The 15565-nt window shown below is 37.1% G+C and overlaps 1 protein-coding gene across 5 annotated transcripts in view; it reads right to left on the reverse strand.

Moving 5' to 3' along the window:
* The window catches only part of LOC113671118 (uncharacterized), a 40748-nt gene that overhangs the window by 477 nt on the left and 24706 nt on the right, over positions 1–15565 (reverse strand). The window contains exons 2-12 of one of the 5 annotated variants that reach the window (XM_089211683.1): positions 10687–10715; positions 9222–10023; positions 7575–8056; positions 6496–7192; positions 5773–5872; positions 5061–5310; positions 3783–4586; positions 2275–3508; positions 1987–2082; positions 924–1180; positions 230–497 (exon numbers count right to left, since the gene is read on the reverse strand). In XM_089211683.1, the coding sequence (XP_089067809.1) occupies positions 230–497; positions 924–1180; positions 1987–2082; positions 2275–3508; positions 3783–4586; positions 5061–5310; positions 5773–5872; positions 6496–7192; positions 7575–8056; positions 9222–10008 (4975 nt within the window). In that variant the 5' untranslated portion in view covers positions 10009–10023; positions 10687–10715. Of the gene's footprint in view, positions 1–229; positions 498–923; positions 1181–1986; positions 2083–2274; positions 3509–3782; positions 4587–5060; positions 5311–5772; positions 5873–6495; positions 7193–7574; positions 8057–9221; positions 10024–10686; positions 10716–12619; positions 12742–15565 lie in introns of those variants that run through there. The other 4 variants (XM_089211697.1, XM_089211691.1, XM_089211687.1 and 1 more) reach the window with 4 other exon arrangements.

Genomic DNA, 15565 nt, shown 5'->3' on the forward strand with positions numbered 1-15565 from the left:
AGAGTGCTTGAACTGCGTCTGATTATTGAGATGGAGCAAGCGACGAGTCATGAAATTACGAAAACCACAAACCTCATAATGTGTGTTAAATGAACAAAGTAACAAATCGAACAACCAAAAGGGTGACTGTTGTCAACTCGGTAATAAAAAGAAGATTGAGGATCTCAACTAACAAATATCACTATAAAACAAAAAATACATTTATTTGGAGTAATGTAATGAGCTGTACCTTGCACGGGTTGAAGGCTGACATAGTGCGCCTCATGAATATGTCCCAGCACAAGAGGTTTGCTTTCGTCAACTGGACAATGTGGCGTAATGATGACATCATTGCTAGGAACTAGACTACTGACCACACGAATGCGCGTTTCAAAGTAGTTTGCTGCGGCACACAGAATCACGTGATCACCCCAAGCGCCATCTTGTTGCATGTGTACTAGGTATTCAGTCCATGTTTGATGTCCATGAACAAAGTGAAACAGATCTGTTCCATCCGGCTGTAAGAAGAACCAGTTAAAGAAGGAAACTTAAAAGGATTTTTGATAAGAACTAGAGCGTGTGAAGTACGAGTCAGGGTGTAATTTTATCAGAATGGTACGAGATGATCTTTAATTAGCAATTTACACGTTAAGTAACATGAATTTATCTGTAACCAGCATCATTCTGTGGCTTTTTAAATAATAAAGTTAAATCTTTCAAGTTCCCCTTTCCACTAGGGGTACAAGCTGGTATCAGAGCTCCTGTAAAGAGACCATTATTACATACAGGAGGAGTAACAGTACCCCTGGTCACTTCACGCTGTGAACACTGGGATAGGTTTTGGTAGTGTTGGCCAAGTGGCCTGTATTATCACTAAACCTTTATCATACCCTTAAAATAATATCACGTGACATACTCTGTTAGACATACTAACAACAGCTTACAAGTTTTGGTTTACTCCTGAGGTACTGGACCAAGGTTTGTCTTAATTCGCCATGTGGGATTTCGATTCCCTTAACAATTTCCAGTTGTTCGGACAAGGCATAGAACATGCAATTTCCTGATCCTTTATTGTCAGATATTCTGAAGCCCGCGTCTGATACAATATTCCTCAGCCCCAATAATAGATCTGTTTTGCTCTTGACTTTGCTTGCATCGAGTTGCATCTGCTGAAGTTCCTGGGTGAATCGGTCAAGGGAACCTTGAGAGACAAAGTTCTCATTAATCTAACTGCATCAAAGAAACGAAACAATCGTCCTCTGGAAAATGAGAATCCCCAATCTAATAAGAGAAACTTTGAGGTAAAAAGGAAAAGAAGGGCTTCAACCTCCAGACTCCTGCTGTTTTGTCCAACAACCCAGCCTTAAAAGGGTAGCTCTTGGTGTTATTTAAGGTTTTAAGATACCCGTGAATGAATACACTACTAATCAAGAGAAGAGGCACAGAGGATAAATTACTCTGACATATCTGTGTAACTGGAGAAAGGAATCCTGGAGAAAATTACGGGCTTAAAAAATATACTGATATATTTTCTCTGCCATATGAATATGTGATTTCTTCGATATTGTGTCGAAAGACAACTGCATTGTGAATAGAACATAAACCGGTTTAGATAGGAACACCATTTAAACTTTGGCTCCGTTTTGAGAAAAAGCAAAAGAATACCCCAAGTCTCCCTGTTTCAGACAATTTATGGTAGTTTCCAATTGAAACGGGATGAAAACTTCATATGACTAAAAGAAATAAATAACACTCAGCCATCCTTTCGGATCAGAAAGTAAAAGAAAACCATATTTTTTTACACACTTCTTTCATTTGTGACTGAAGAGTGCAGGGATATATACAGCAATAAGTCTCATAAGTAAGAAATACCTCACTGAGTTTTCACGAAGCATAGCTGGCCTGAAGTCCGAAGTTAAGGAGAGGAAATTCCTGGATCTCCTTCTAACCTGTCTGTACTTTTTTTTGGATGTCAATTATCATGCGTTATTAAATTCTTTTACTTACTTGGTGTCAGTAATGAATCAGCTGTTAGTTGTTCGGCTGACGTGTCAACAACTTCGACCTTCCGAGTTCTGAAACTTGTGTCTCGTCTTTTAGAAGCTTAAGAGATAAAAAGAAACTTTTGTTTTAATATCACGGCAATCAACAAGAGGATAAAACGACTGACTGCTATCCATGTTTAACATTATTTTCATATGAGGTGTTCATGCTCTCCATAACAGTTAAATTAGAGACCGAAAGTCGAGTAGCCCCCTAGTACACTTTTTAAAAGAATATTCAAAACATTCGAACCATGAACTATGTCCCACATCTTCTCCACAAGACTGTGACACTGTTTCTCCCAGCAAAACTTCTCTTCATATGAACTCTTCAGTTGTTGAATATCTCGAAGTCGATCTGATCTTTCCTTCTTTCGGACACCAGCAATTGCCTTTGCCCACTCCCAAGGGTCCTCAGACTCCACCACCAATGATTTGCCTGATGGTACAGTGCACAGTGCTTCACCAAATCCTGAGTTTCCACTGACAAGAATGGGAAGACCAGAAGACAACGCTTCTAATGCTGTCAAACCAAAACCCTCTGATCTGGAGGGCATGATACAGAGATCAACTTCACAAAATAATTCTTTCAATCTCTCTTTGCTTTGCACGAACTTCCTCACGGTCAGCTGGTTTTTATCAATTCCACTCATGAGTAAATTCTTTGCAACTTCATCCTGTTTACCGTCTGGTGCACCCACGAAAATCAGATGGTAAGATCTGTCTTTCAGTTCAACTATTGCTCGAGCAGAGATATCGTAGCCCTTCAAGCTGAAGTCCTCTGGGTCACCACGGCCAAATGTTAGAACCTTAAAGTTGTCCATGTCAACTGCAGCTTGTTTTACGTCGGAAAACGCACTAAACGTGCTTGGTGTCAGTTGAATTATCTCCTGGTGCTTCTCGTATGAGCGCAGATAGGAAGAGTAAGCCCTCTTCAACTTTGGTCCAACTGCTACCACAGCATCTGCCAACTTGCACAACTCCACTTCAGTTGTATTCTTCTCTTCACCTTTACAAATGGCCATAGGATAGTTTTTGTGCATTCCGAGTTCTTCGGGTGCAGTATGCACTACCTGAAACCACTTGCACTGGTAAGATTCTCTAATAAATTGAGCTTGTTTACCAAGCTTTGCTCCATGGCCCAATACTATGTCAATGTCCAGATCTCTCGGTGGGGCACTCAGCCAGTCAAGGGACTCGGCATAACCTGGACGTTTTTGTGCCTCTCTGAGCGATAAATTGTGAATTCGAGCCATTCTCCTCTCTTCTTCAGAACAGGCAAACTGGGGGACAAGGAGAGTAACGTCCACTTCAGAGTGTATGGCCAACAGAATGGCAAGCTGTCTGTTAATGGTGGACAAGCCTCCCATTGACGAACTCCACTCACTGCCAAGGAGAGTCACCTTCAATGCCGTGGCAGACTTCATTGGATTGATTTCACTTGCTTCATCATGTGATCTAGCAGCTAAATTTGAAGAGGACAAACCCTGAAGAAAAAAAGTCATATAAGATTATGATAATTAAATAAAATTGATCAATACTTTACCAAGGAAAACAATAAAGGAAAAAATTCAAAAACGATTACATCTTGCTGGAAATTCTCTGACTTATACTTGAAACTGAAGACAACCTATCACGGTTCCCTTTCTCAACACTGATGACAGCCCAATTGATATTCACACCAAGTAAACCAGAGGAGCAAAGCAAAGATGAAACTGAGTCTAGAAATCTTTGCTTAAAAATCATTATAATCATTTATACCTGGCTTCTTCTTTTTAAGAACCATTTCTCCAATCCACAAACTGGTAGTACAATCTTCCAAGGTTTTCGGTTACAAATGGCCAGTCGACCTTCATTTGCATCAATGAGGTGGAAGCAGTCCTCGTGTGTGCAAGTGGTTTTCATGTGGTCTGAGCATGTACGACGTGTTTCTTCTGCCCCTTCATGACAATTAGGACATGCAACACACACCCTATACTGCAGTCCCCTCAGGTAGGGCATTTCTCCTGACAAATTCTTTAGGGTGTCTTCAAGAAATTCACGAACACGAGTTGCTAGTGCGACGGAGTTCTGCCCCACAACCTGATGACTTTGTGCTCTTTTTTGTCTCAAGATCACCTTCACAAATCCTGTTTTGCATATGAGGACAAAATCATGAATATCTTTCCCAATGATGAACCATGCTCCATTTTGGTACAGCCTCGGTTGATGTGTGGCCCATGTCTTTGAACACCAACGAATGGATCGCGAGACAAGCTGCAAGAAGAGACCATGAGGGACAAAGCCATGGACAAAGAGGAGATACAATGGACATGGATCAGTTGATGATGGTGTCATCTTACAGAGTTCTATAGGCGATGCTTTCAACTGAGCTGGTACAAAGTACTTCTCGTCAGTTGGGGAAACTGAGAACTTAGCGATCAAACCAAATTGCTCCATCATGTCCAGAATGTCTTCTTTAAAGATTTCTTGTCCAATAAAGGTGGAGAACACATGATTAACATGTTCCATGCTAAGGATGCCACTTCCTTCAAGTTCACGCCAGTACTTAGCATGTAAGGGAATCTAAAAATATATGAATAACAGCAATTCCAGATAAGAGAAGTCCACTAAATGTTGTAAATGTTTTCCACGTAAATTTTCAAGAACTAAAAGAAGTTTATTTACATCAATGTACTGAAATGCTCGGAAATTACACTCTGAATGAGCAATTTTGTTTATTTTTAGTTGTTATTCACCACCCCAGAAGCCAAGTAGCACAAGCGAAAAGAACTATTCATTAGTCTGAATACAACCATTGTAAGTGGTGGCAAGTCAATGCCAATTTCTGGTAAAGGAAAAAGGCAAATCAATTTATGACGTGCACAGTTGCAAAAGATACATGAAATAGCTTAGGGTCAACAATTATAAAGAGCAAAGAGTCACAGCTGTTGCCTATTTACTCAAAGAAAAAGTATCATTCTCATTTTCTGTTGGTCTAAATTATTGAACAACATTTTCCAAGTAAGGCTTTTTTTGAAAATGAAGAATTTTTCTTACCTGTTTATTGAAAGGTGGAATGGTTATCAGCTGTTTGAACAGATCAATCAGCCACTGGGCCTTCAGTACAACTGTACTGCCGTGTTTGATTATTATGCCCAAACCATGGTAAAAACTGATCATGGACTCAAACTCTTTTGCATCTTCCATGAAACAATCTTTCCTTGCATAGTGCTCGAGTTGTTGCAGATTCCTGTGATAAATCTGTTTAGCCACCAAAGCTTCAATCACGTTTTCAAACAAAAACCATCTAGAAGAAAACAGAACACATCAAATGTACTAGGGTTTAAAATTGGATATTCATTTCAGCCAGATGGTGTTATTCATCTATTTCCTTGGTCTAGCTTCTCAAAATTTTAGGAAAATTCAAATATGGCTATGTTTTTCCCCTAAACAATCTCAATTCAAAGAGCTCTGCCTTCTCAAATATCCATGAGACATTCATACCCTTTTAAAAATACAATATTGTCATAGTGTCATAACACTTAAATGACTGCTGTGTATTTGTGTAGTCTGATGTTTTAAGAATTTTGACAAACTTCAAATTAGTGGAGGTATGTAATTTTTATGTTCATATACATTGATATGCAAATACAGTTATGCTGAAAACACTGCTTGCTATTTGAAGAACTTTTCATGCTTGTTTCAATACAACATTGATCCTGAAGTCCATGAAATGAGGTTTGCCAAATAAAATATTATTTTTGTTTACCTGACAGGTATTTTCTCCCCCATATAGGGCTCCTGCCTCAACACCTCCAAGATTTTGTTCTGCAATTCATTTATTCCATCTGCTTTTCCTTCTTCCCCTGCTGAATATGTTTAGAAAATGAATTCAAACCATAATGTAACACAGAAACATGTGCTCACAATGAGCATAGTTTGTATCATACATGTGTGATTGCAGATATTTTATAACTGACAACTTAGCTAAGATGATAAAACTCTTCAACTCTCCAAATCATCTTTTGTTCCTTACTTCAAACTCTGAAATGAATGGATCTGCCAGCAAAAATTTATAGGTCCCAATATGGTGATGCTGGTACATAATGTAGATGAAGCCTTAAAAGATTGCAGCCAATAAAAAAAACAACAACAACCCTAATAAGCTTCTACTATGAGCCTGAACTCATTCAATTAGGGCAGCATTTTTCCCTTATCACTCCCACTTAAACATTCTGTGTCTACCCACCAGATAAAGTTATAACTAAATACAACACAACTGCTGGGTGACATGTAAATTTCAATCAGATAATAATTATTGTATGCTCAATGCTTGCCAAACATCTACTAAATGGGCTTTTGTTTAAAAAAATGGCCACAAATTAGGCGTTATAGGAAATGACACAAAGACAAGCTGGTGAGCAAATATAAAACCATCAATTACTGCAAGTAACACATTGTGAAGGATATGATATGACATCAAATATCTTACCTGTTTTATGTTTTTCTGTCTGCTTTCCAATCATCTGGATAAATTTCTTTATCAAGTTTGGTCTCTGAGTGTTGTCAATGCAGAATAAGGGTCTGACCACATGCTTCTCATATTCCATACCAGAAATTCTCTCTTGTATTTGTTTCTTTATTATTGTTATGTCCTTAACTGGTTTGTCAGCATGGGTTCCAACAATAAACACTGGGGGGCGGAGGTAGGGCAGCTTATGTTGTGCATCATTAACTGTGTCATCAGTTGCCAGGGCAACACCGTGTACTGTGGCCAGCCATGACAGCAAATTCTCCATGTTTGTTTCATTGTTAGGGTTTTCCAATTTCACCTCATTACTCCCTTGTCTCATGCAGGGCTCAGCTGCAGCATCTAAAGGCTTGCTGAGATTGTGGACCAATATGTACAGTGCTCGCTGTGAGAAGAAGATAGGATGACTGGCATAGTACAGGTGCTGCCCTGCAAAGTCCCAAATATCCATTATGGCATAGGATTCTTCTTTCAGTAAACCACTTTTGATGTCTTTGCCTTGGACATACTTCAACAACTGATGAACATGCTTCACGGTATCAGGGGGTTGAGTAACATCAATAACTACCTTGGGCTCATCTAAGATGCAGTCCATTGAGTGTTCAATGCTAATGTTGTGCATAGCATCTACTGATGGGTAATCTCCTTTATTCTCAACCTGGGTAAAGTATCCAATGAGGTGCAATTAATTACTTCATATAATGTTATATAATTATAACCATAATGATTCAGTTTAGGCAGCAAACTAATCACACATTTAAAATAATTATACCAAAGTTTTATGTAAATAAGATAATAAAAATAACAGTTCATGTACTGGGAGGGAAATTATTGCTTAGACTATAAACAGTTCCCTGCTTTTTGGCTAAGACCATTGCACACATTAAAAAATCAATTTAAAAAATTGAACAGTTTTAATTTTAGCTTCACTTTAAGGTTTGCATAATCTTCATTTGACATTTAACATTTAAAACTATACTGTCATTAAGAAGCTGCCTTAAACATGTATACAAAGGACATTTTTACAATTCTGACATCACCTTCTTTCTGCCATCTCTGTAAGCATCAAAAGCTTTCTCTTCAAAATCTGCAGGTGAAATGTGAGCTGCATCTTTTTCAAAATCTTCTTTTAAACTTTCATCTGTATCTTCTTCCTCTAAACATTGTACCTGCATAGTCATTTTTCTAGCAAAATCATCTTGTACAAAAATTTTCTCTACAACAATCTTTGCCACATCTTTGGAACATTCCAACAGGCCAGGTTTATTCTCACCAATGGACTGCCAGTTCCTTGCAGCTTGGTCAACATCAATTTCACACTTTGAAGGATCCACTTCAATCCCCTTAGTACTCTGTTCTTTAGAGTTAAATGGAAGGCCAAGGAGACTCTTCTTTAAACTGGTTTTACCAGCTCGATCCTGACCAATGAGTAATATTCTACTTCGGTAAACTGTGACATATCCATCTTTCAAAGCCCTTTCATAAGCCAGCTGTGCTTCTTTAGGTCTGTCTGCTATTTGACCTAATTATAAAAAGTTTTCACAACACAAAGAAAAAAAGCAATTTATGCATTGATAAATTTGTACAACATAGTTGAAAAGAAAATATAAAAGTTGACAAATCAACTACTATAAATGCCTCACATGAATAATGTTGGAGTTTAAGGCTGGTATATAAAAACTGAACCATCAAAATTTTTTTATTTTCTGATGTTAATGCATCAGTGAGTTTGGAACACACATTTATTCCACTCTTACATAAATGTTAAACAGTGAATCAAATAATTCTTCTGGCATAAAATGTAGAGATGAGTTTGGTGAATATGCACACTAAACTGACCCAACATTAAAAACTAGAACCACTTGCGACTGATCACACATGAGAGATCAAGGCAATGACTTATTAAATCAATTCTGCCAAGTAGTGAGGAATCAATAACCAATTAATTGTTTGTAAAAAAAAAAAAGAAAAAAAGAAATAGCCCATATTCCCAAAAGGTAATGAAAGTAAGTTTAAAAAAGATTATGCAAAACAGACCAATGTAAATTATGCAGAAATAATAATCAGAATTCAGTCACACTTAAAATAAAATTATATTTAAGTGTTATTCCTGTGACTTAATTCACAAATTGCATTGGTATATAAATTTTGTTTGATTAGTCAAAAGTTATTCACTATTTGAACACTTCCAATTAATCAAATAGAAAGCAAAAATAAAACAACAATTCCTAACAGTGAAATGACTTGGGATACATTTTATCCTTTTGTTATTCCGGTAAAAGAGAAAGCAAAACTCAAAACAATAATCCCTAACTGCATAGAATGATTTGTAATAACATTCACCCCTTGATTTCCAATCATATCATATTTCCTTACAAATGAACTTAAATTTCAAAGTCAGCCAAAATGTTTACACAAAGCTTTTCAATATTGAACAAAAACTTCCGATACAAATGTCATGTACTTCTTAAGTGATGCCAACTTTGTTGAATTATTATTGAATTATTATACAGTAACTGTAATACTATTTACTTCATATTCTTCTAAGGCTTTACTGTGTAAATATTGTTTACTTTCTGAAATAATCAGTAACAAGCAGAATAACCACTTGGAGGTCAAACATTAAAACCAATTTAGTAAATGCACATGTCACAACATAAATATGAACAGAAATTTCCTTCACTCACCTTGGATATCTGAAAAAAAAGTGTCAATCTTACATGTATCCTCTAGCTCCATAACACTTCTTATTCCTTCAACTATAAAAGGATTCCCACTCACAAACAACATTTTGAGTTTCTTAAGCTGTTTTATAGCTGGACTCAACACAGTCAACTGGTTGTAACTCAGATTCAGTCCCTCCATTTCCACCATCTCACCAATAGCATCAGGGATAGTGGTTAGTTTGTTATGTGGGATGTTCAGCCATTTGAGTTTCTTCAGCTTTTTTATAACTGGACTCAACACAGTCAACTGGTTGTAACTCAGATGAAGTTCCTCCAGTTCCACCATCTCACTGATAGCATCAGGGATGGTGGTTAATTTGTTAAATGAGATGTACAGCCATTTGAGTTTCTTCAGCTGTTTTATAGCTGGACTCAACACAGTCAACTGGTTGTGACTCAGATCCAGTGTCTCCAGTTCCACCATCTCACCAATAGCATCAGGGATGGCGGTTAGTTTGTTATATGTAATGTCCAGCCTTGTGAGTTTCTTCAGCTGTGTCAAACTTGCAGGGAATATGGACAGCTGGTTTCCACTCAGATTAATTTTGGTAATGTTGTTTAATCCTGCAATATTTTCTGGTATTGTTTTAAGTTCATTCCATGACAGGTCAAGTTCCTCCAACTCAGTGAATTCCAGCACACCTTCAGGCAATTCACACAAACAATACCCTGACAGATCTAATTCCTTTGTTACATTAAAAGTTGTCTTAATGTCACTTCTCAGCTTCTCCTTAGAAAGGAAATCCATGTCTTAGAAATATAACTGTCAGAACAAAAAAAAGACAGCTGTCATTTAAGATGAGTAACTTGTACTAACTTTCTTGGCATTTATAATAACCATTGAACCAAAAATTGCCAAAAAATGAGTTTTATAATCTAACATCTTCTAAACCAAGTATTTCTCTTAGTACAATCTTTGGCAGAGACACACCCTTCATTATTCTTTTAAACACTTTCTAAACAATTTGGGTAAAGGATGCTTATGTGTAATGGCTTTAGTTATTTATTTCCATGAGAAACATCTTAATTTAAATCCTTTTGTAGGATTTTTTGTGTTCATAAACAACTGCTCGAGTGATATGTGTTAACATAAAGGCAATTATGAACAAGGAAGATATTTGAATTTTGACAGAGCTCTCCAAGCTGCTTTTACAAAAACATACAAACTACTTTTATTTTAAAAATTAATATTCAACAGGAAAGAAATTACTAGTGCAAATCTATGGTTGGTTTTGTTTTGATGTGATAACTTAAGACAGTTGTAATATAAACCAAAACATGAATGATTTTCAAGCTGTAGATATTCAGACCAAGTTGCTAATTTTCAGACCTGTCATTTGATTTTATCCTCTGTAAATTATTTTTATTTGTGATTAATAGAGTGAATTCATCAGAATATGGCCCTAGTTATTTAATAGAGACTAACCAGATAAGTCCTTCTCTCTGACATATTCACTGTTTAAATACAAAAAAATCTGGATGAGAACTTATTGTTTTGTTTTGTGTTTTTAATGGAGTTTGTCAAGCAGCATGGTGCTTTTAAGACTAAGGCTGTAATTAATTAATTAAGAACCTTCGTTAATTTGTAAATCCATGAAGGACTGTCTTCAAAACTTTATAAACTGTGTCTAGCTTCTTAACCATCTAATTTGCACAAAATGAATTCATTTCAAAAATTTGCAACTGCAATCATTTACCAATTTCAAAACTCAGAACACAAATATATAACCCTTTAACCCTTTAACTCCTATGAGTGACCAAGACAGAATTTCTCCTCACAATATCAATACAATATCAACCAGCTAAGTGATAAGAATAAAGAAAAAGATCAGATTGAGGATTATTAGTTGATCCAATACTAAATTCTCTGAACTAAACTAATAAGAATTGTATGGTTGACAGTAAGGAGAATTACAAATTTAATCTGGGAGTTAAAGGGTTAACTTACATGAGTGACCAAGACAGGAATTCTCCTTACAATATCAATACAACATCAAGCAGATAAGTGATACAAATTAAGGAAAATATCAATTAGAGGATTATTAGTTGATCCAATACCAAATTCTCCAGACTTACATCATAAGAATGGTATGACAAACAGTAAGGAGAATTACTAAAGAGATCTTGGGAGTTAAAGGGTCAAGAGAATGAGAGTGTTTACCTAAGAACAAAATAATTCATGTCCCAAAATATGTGCTGAAATCCATTTGTTGCTTTTTCAAACTAACAAGTAATGGTTAAAATACTCAGGGTTGACTTGCAAAAAGGAAAACAAACCAATTTTGGAACCATGGAACTTTAATATAGGCTACCCCATCTCAGTGCAAAAAAATAAATAAATAAACAAAAGCTTACTTATTTTGTAGGACCTTAATAATTTGCAAATATCAGAATTAAAGAATGTTAAGGAAGAAAAACTTTCATCTGAAAATAAAGCTTTTCATCTGTTAATCACAGAAGCTGCCAGAAAGTAAGTTTTATTTGTTTATGAAGATAAGATCAAATTGATCATGCAATCAATTAAAGTCATTTCTAACTTTAAATTGAAATCTGAAAAAAAAACATGTAAAAAAGTCAGACTGTTACCATTAGCTGCAATAGTTGCATGGTATACTGAGGTATGGATGTACTTGGGAAGTCGATCACGGAAGCAGACAGCGAGCAAGTTTGATTTATTTTATCAAATACCTGACATACCTGCATTTAGGTCAAATCGATAAAGCATTCATTTGGTTACTTTACAGATTTAGCAGGTTTTTTTAGTTCGTTTCTTTCTCATTGCTTAACGTGGAAACCTGAAAACTAATCGACGTTGAACAAAGCTACCAGACAGAATGATTAATGATCAGAGCTGATCGACGTCAGCACGATCAGAAACAGTTTGTCCCTTTTATTCTTTCCATTCCTACGAGAATCTTCTTTCAAAAATTTCCGTTAAGGCAATTTTAACTTACAATCACTGTCTTCTTTTCCTCTGTTGCTAAGAGTGTTTAACTCCAACACTTTGTTGCAGAAGGCCGACTGAACGCGCCTTCGCTTTACTCTATAAAAATCGTATGTCTTGCAATTGTGTGCTCTGCATGTAACGAGCGTCGCTTAAGTCTTGACTATAATAGATCAGAAACCCACAAACTTAAAATACGAAGGGTAACCAACGAATATTGAAGATATCAGAGAGTTTGAGTGAACTGACAGAAAATGACGGAAGAAGCACTTCAGGGGAATTGACTTCTGTTCGATCGAGCGGAGAGAGTGAGTTCTTACAGCTGAATATTATCTTCGTTCACGTTGCAAGAGTCCAGCGAGGCTACACTTTGCAAGTGAGCTAAATTCTTATCTGTATTGAACATAATTCTTACCTCTCAGCAAAGTAAACAACAAAAGCGAATGAACAAAAGTCAAAAACAGATTGTAGACAATCAGTAGACGCTCGGCTCGACATGGACACTCCTTAATCCACACAATTCGTGTAACTTACTCCACAAAATATTTCAGGCATCTCCAATGTCACGCGACGAGGGGCCTGTTACATGGAGGTGGGGTGTAGTGTTGCGTTACTATTACTTCCTATCACTCATTCTTGTCGTAAATCTACTTTCTTAACTAGCAGAAAAATAACTAATTACGAGAATTGTATTGTAAATTTACAATCTTAATCGTAAAATAGAGGTCAGTTGAATCAAAGGAATGAAAGGAGTCACTTGACCTCTGAATACTCGACAAACTGGCGACAAGGATTCTCCAGAACCCATCGAAGAAAACGAAGGAATAGACAAGGTAGAAAATCCTCCAAGAATAGAACACCCCATGCTTGCATCTCCAGCACCATTCAACGTAGACGCAGCTGATTTGTACTACGAGTGGAAGCATTGGGTCATTAAGTTCGATCTATGTGCCCTAGCCACTGAACTAACGAAGAAGGACGACCCTATCCAGCGAGCGACTCATTTGCACTGCCTAGGTACCGCAATTCAAAGAATATTCACCACTCTGCCAGCGATCACGAAACACTAGACGAAGACAAGGAAGCATTGGAAAATTACTTCGCCCCGAAAAAAAACGTGGTTTCCGAAAGACATAAGATCCGATCCGATCCGATCTGGAGGACAAACGCCAGAGGAGACGATCGATACCTATCTCACTGCCCTAAGAGAATTAAAAGCAAAGGCTTCATAAATATCTTGTGTTCCATTTCACTAACTGCACTATGGACTACACTGGTTTACCTGTATACAACCACTTTCAGTTACTTTGCTTAATATGTATAATTTAACAGTGAATTTGAAAACAAATTCATCCTTTGATTCAATCAGGAGAACTATTTTTAGTTTCTTAGTTGGATCAAAAGCCTACGACGTGAAGATCATGCATAAATGCGAAAGCCTAGGCAAAAGTAAAGTAAAGATCTAGCATTCCGTTTAGCCACTCTCATTTTCGCCAAACTAGGTTTTGTATCCACATCCATTTCATCAGCCGTTACCTTTATTCCAAAGTTATTCCAAAGGGTTTTCGCTCAAATTTTCACGCATCTTCTTTTTCTCATTCTAACCAATATTGACGCCAAATTCAGTCCGCCCAAAATTCTTTTTCACGTAATATCATGAGAATCAAAATCACAGCTATGTGTCAAAAACGTAACGAACGCAACGAACAAATTCTACATTACCTCTCTGAACTTCCCAAAATCTGTCCAGCTGTTTTAGTACAATCCATTCTGCCAAAATTCAGGATGCAAATTTTAAACTTTTTATCCATTTGCATCAAATTAAGGCCAAAAAACTCGCCCAACTTATCGGTCCTCAAATTACTAGTGGCTCATCGCCTGAAAGCCTCAAACCGTAGTTATCATTCCAGGAAATTTACCACCATCCGATTCAGAAAAATCAGTTCTCAGTAAGTGCTTAAATTTTGTTGGCATTTTTAGTAAAGGAAGACGTTGAAAAATTCCTTCGCCGCGTTCAGTTGAAAGCCTTTTTTCACGACAAAGAGGATGATTCTAACACTTCGAACAAAGATGCTTTCGAAACACTTCAGATTCGAAAGTCTAAGTGGACTCCCCCAGAGGGCCATTTCGCATCTTTAGATTTTTTCATCAAAAAATGTCGCCACGATATCAACAAACTAAAATTCAATCGTAACATCTAATTTTTCAACCTTTCATGGGAAGAGTGGTCGGCACTAAAAAATTTATAAAAACGCAAAGACATGGTTATTGAAGCGGCCGAAAAAGGCGGTGCAGTTGTTGTTTGGTGGGCCGACCTCAACCAAAAAGAAGCTTCCAACTTTCCGACACCTCCTTTTATGCAAGAGTCGACAAAGATCTCTCTTTCATCAACCAAAACATCGTCAAAAATACGATTAACGATCTTATAGCTAAACAAGACTTACCGGCCACTGCAAAAATTCTCACAATCACTACTCCTAGAACTTCGTGTATTTACTTTTTACCTAAAATCACCACAAACCTAACAACCCAGGTCGACCATCGTTTCTGCCTACAGTTGTCCCACTGAACTTATTACCAGCTCATATATAGAAGCGATGCTCGCAGTTATGAACACTACTGAACTAGTAGATTGAATAAGGCAGGAAAAAATTCAGACCCGTTCGGGATTTAAACCCGAGACCTCTGCGATACCGGTGCTATGCTCAACTGACTAACTGAGCTAACAAGGCAACTGGGAGCTGGTCGTTATGTTGGATTTAAATAAACCTTCCAAGTGGCGAATAATGACTGTAAATATACGAAAATCATATATGTGCACTTGGCTCAATATTTCCAGCCATTTAGACAAAATTATGGCACCTATCGTCAAAACTTTACCATCTTACGTTAATTAAGGACAGCCAACACGCACTTGAAATTTTTCGTAACTTTAATTTCCTTGGCCAAAACAAACTTATTTTCACAATGGATATTACATCTCTTTACACTGTCATTCCCAATGACGAAGGTCTCCGGGCCCTCAAACATTTTTTCGATCAACGCATCATTAAGGAACCTTGCTCTGAAACACTACTCCATCTGGCCGAACTAGCACTTACACTCAATTGCTTTTCATTCATAGTAACTACCACAAACAAACTAATGGCGTGGCCATGGATACTAAAATGGGACCCAGCTACGCCAATCTTTTCGTAGGTTTTATCGAACACCAATTTTTAAGTCAATACCACGGCCCCAAACCTGAACTCTACGGCCGTTACCGATTGACGACTGCATCGGCGCTACCTCCTCTACCTGAGAGGAGCTCACTCAATTTATAACCGCTGTTAATTCCTTTCACCCGGCTCTTAAATATACT

This window comes from Pocillopora damicornis, chromosome 1, assembly GCF_964200805.1.
Source record: "Pocillopora damicornis chromosome 1, jaPocDami1.2, whole genome shotgun sequence".
NCBI lineage: Eukaryota > Metazoa > Cnidaria > Anthozoa > Scleractinia > Pocilloporidae > Pocillopora > Pocillopora damicornis.